This window comes from Branchiostoma belcheri, unplaced genomic scaffold, assembly GCF_001625305.1.
Source record: "Branchiostoma belcheri isolate BF01 breed outbred unplaced genomic scaffold, Haploidv18h27 scaffold60, whole genome shotgun sequence".
NCBI classification, from domain to species: Eukaryota; Metazoa; Chordata; class Leptocardii; order Amphioxiformes; family Branchiostomatidae; genus Branchiostoma; species Branchiostoma belcheri.
Genome location: NW_017804243.1, coordinates 669,274 through 670,616, shown reverse-complemented (window position 1 = coordinate 670,616; position 1,343 = coordinate 669,274). Strand labels below are relative to the sequence as shown.

Below are 1,343 nucleotides of genomic sequence, written 5' to 3'. Positions count from 1 at the left end.
ATTGTTGACTATGATTGCTTAGTGACTATAAGAAAAGAGTATGGATCTCATACGATGACAGAAATATGGTCATGATGCTGATCCTTCATTAGATGAAGTACGACAAACGACAAGAAATAACATCGCGCACATGCACATGTCAAAACTTACTTGTCTCCGACTTCCACGCTGACCTCGCTGACTCTCCCCCCGTCCGTCCACGGGCTGGTGTGGGCCCATCTCACGCCTGACGTGCCCTCTGTCTGCCATTTGGCCAAGTGACGACTTCTAAAACTACGCGGAAACACTCTATTTTCTCCAACTATCTTCAAACACTTCGATAGCCGAAATTTTGCCATGTTCGCCGCCATGTTGACGGTGACCCTTCACCCCCGACGTGCTCACTTTGAAACGTAGGGGTAGTAGTAGTGAATTGATTTCTTTCATATCTTTCTACAAATTACACTGTGCGGGATTTCCTGATGTTCTCACGACCATGGTACGATATAAAAATGATTGTATAGGAATTTTCAACATGTTTTTGTGCTAAACTAAAAACACGGGAATATTCCAAATGATGTAATGATTAAAAGTGAAAGCAACCTACATACGTGTGCACGTGATCGGGACCACTTTGATGTACAAAAATGTATTTGAAGCTGGGTCTGGTTACGTTTTAACTGCGTTCATTGGAAAATTTTGGTTTGTATGGACTACCATTGTAAAATGAAACCGGACTTAGAAACATGTATTTTCTATCAGGTCAGATTTCTATACTCAAAACGAAGAAACGACAATAAACAGGTCAATTTTATGTGAATAAGGCAGCTTTAGCTTTAGACTGTTGTCATGTCTGGTGGGTATATTGGCACCTGTACAATTGTATACAGTATACCGTTTCCACTGATATTATCTATTGAACGTTAGCCTCCATAGCATAGCAAAGAGAGAGAGAGAAATTTACGTCTGTAAGCCCCCACCACCATCCCTAAAAAGTGTCTTGATGATTTAACCTTAAGACTATATGAATCTATTGTGGATGACATTCAGTATGTGTGGACTCATGATGGTGTTTGTTTGTTTGTTTGCTTGTTTGTTTATATTTTGTGCAGATGACCTGACCCAAGACAATGTGAATCTACTGTGGATGACATTCAACCGAATGGGGGACGGCTCTTTAAGGAATGTTAAGACGCATCTATGCTACGACGCACCTATGTTGCGACCTATGTTACGACGGGGACACTCCTATGTTCCGAAATCTCTATGTTCCGAAAGCCAGCGCTTTGAGATTAGATTATAGTATAGTAATGATATAACCTCAAATACAGTCGCCTTTGAGTAGAGGGCGATTTATTTCACGA

At 41.0% G+C, this 1,343-nt stretch overlaps 1 protein-coding gene across 3 annotated transcripts in view; it reads right to left on the bottom strand.

The window, feature by feature from the left end:
* The window catches only part of LOC109482807 (polyribonucleotide nucleotidyltransferase 1, mitochondrial-like), a 22,168-nt gene extending 21,798 nt beyond the window's left edge, over positions 1 to 370 (bottom strand). For all 3 annotated transcript variants that reach the window (XM_019785649.1, XM_019785647.1, XM_019785648.1), the window contains exon 1: positions 151 to 370. In XM_019785649.1, coding sequence (XP_019641208.1) covers positions 151 to 350 — 200 coding nt within the window. In that variant the 5' untranslated portion in view covers positions 351 to 370. The remainder of the gene's footprint in view (positions 1 to 150) is intronic.
* Between the last annotated feature and the right edge of the window lie 973 nt (positions 371 to 1,343).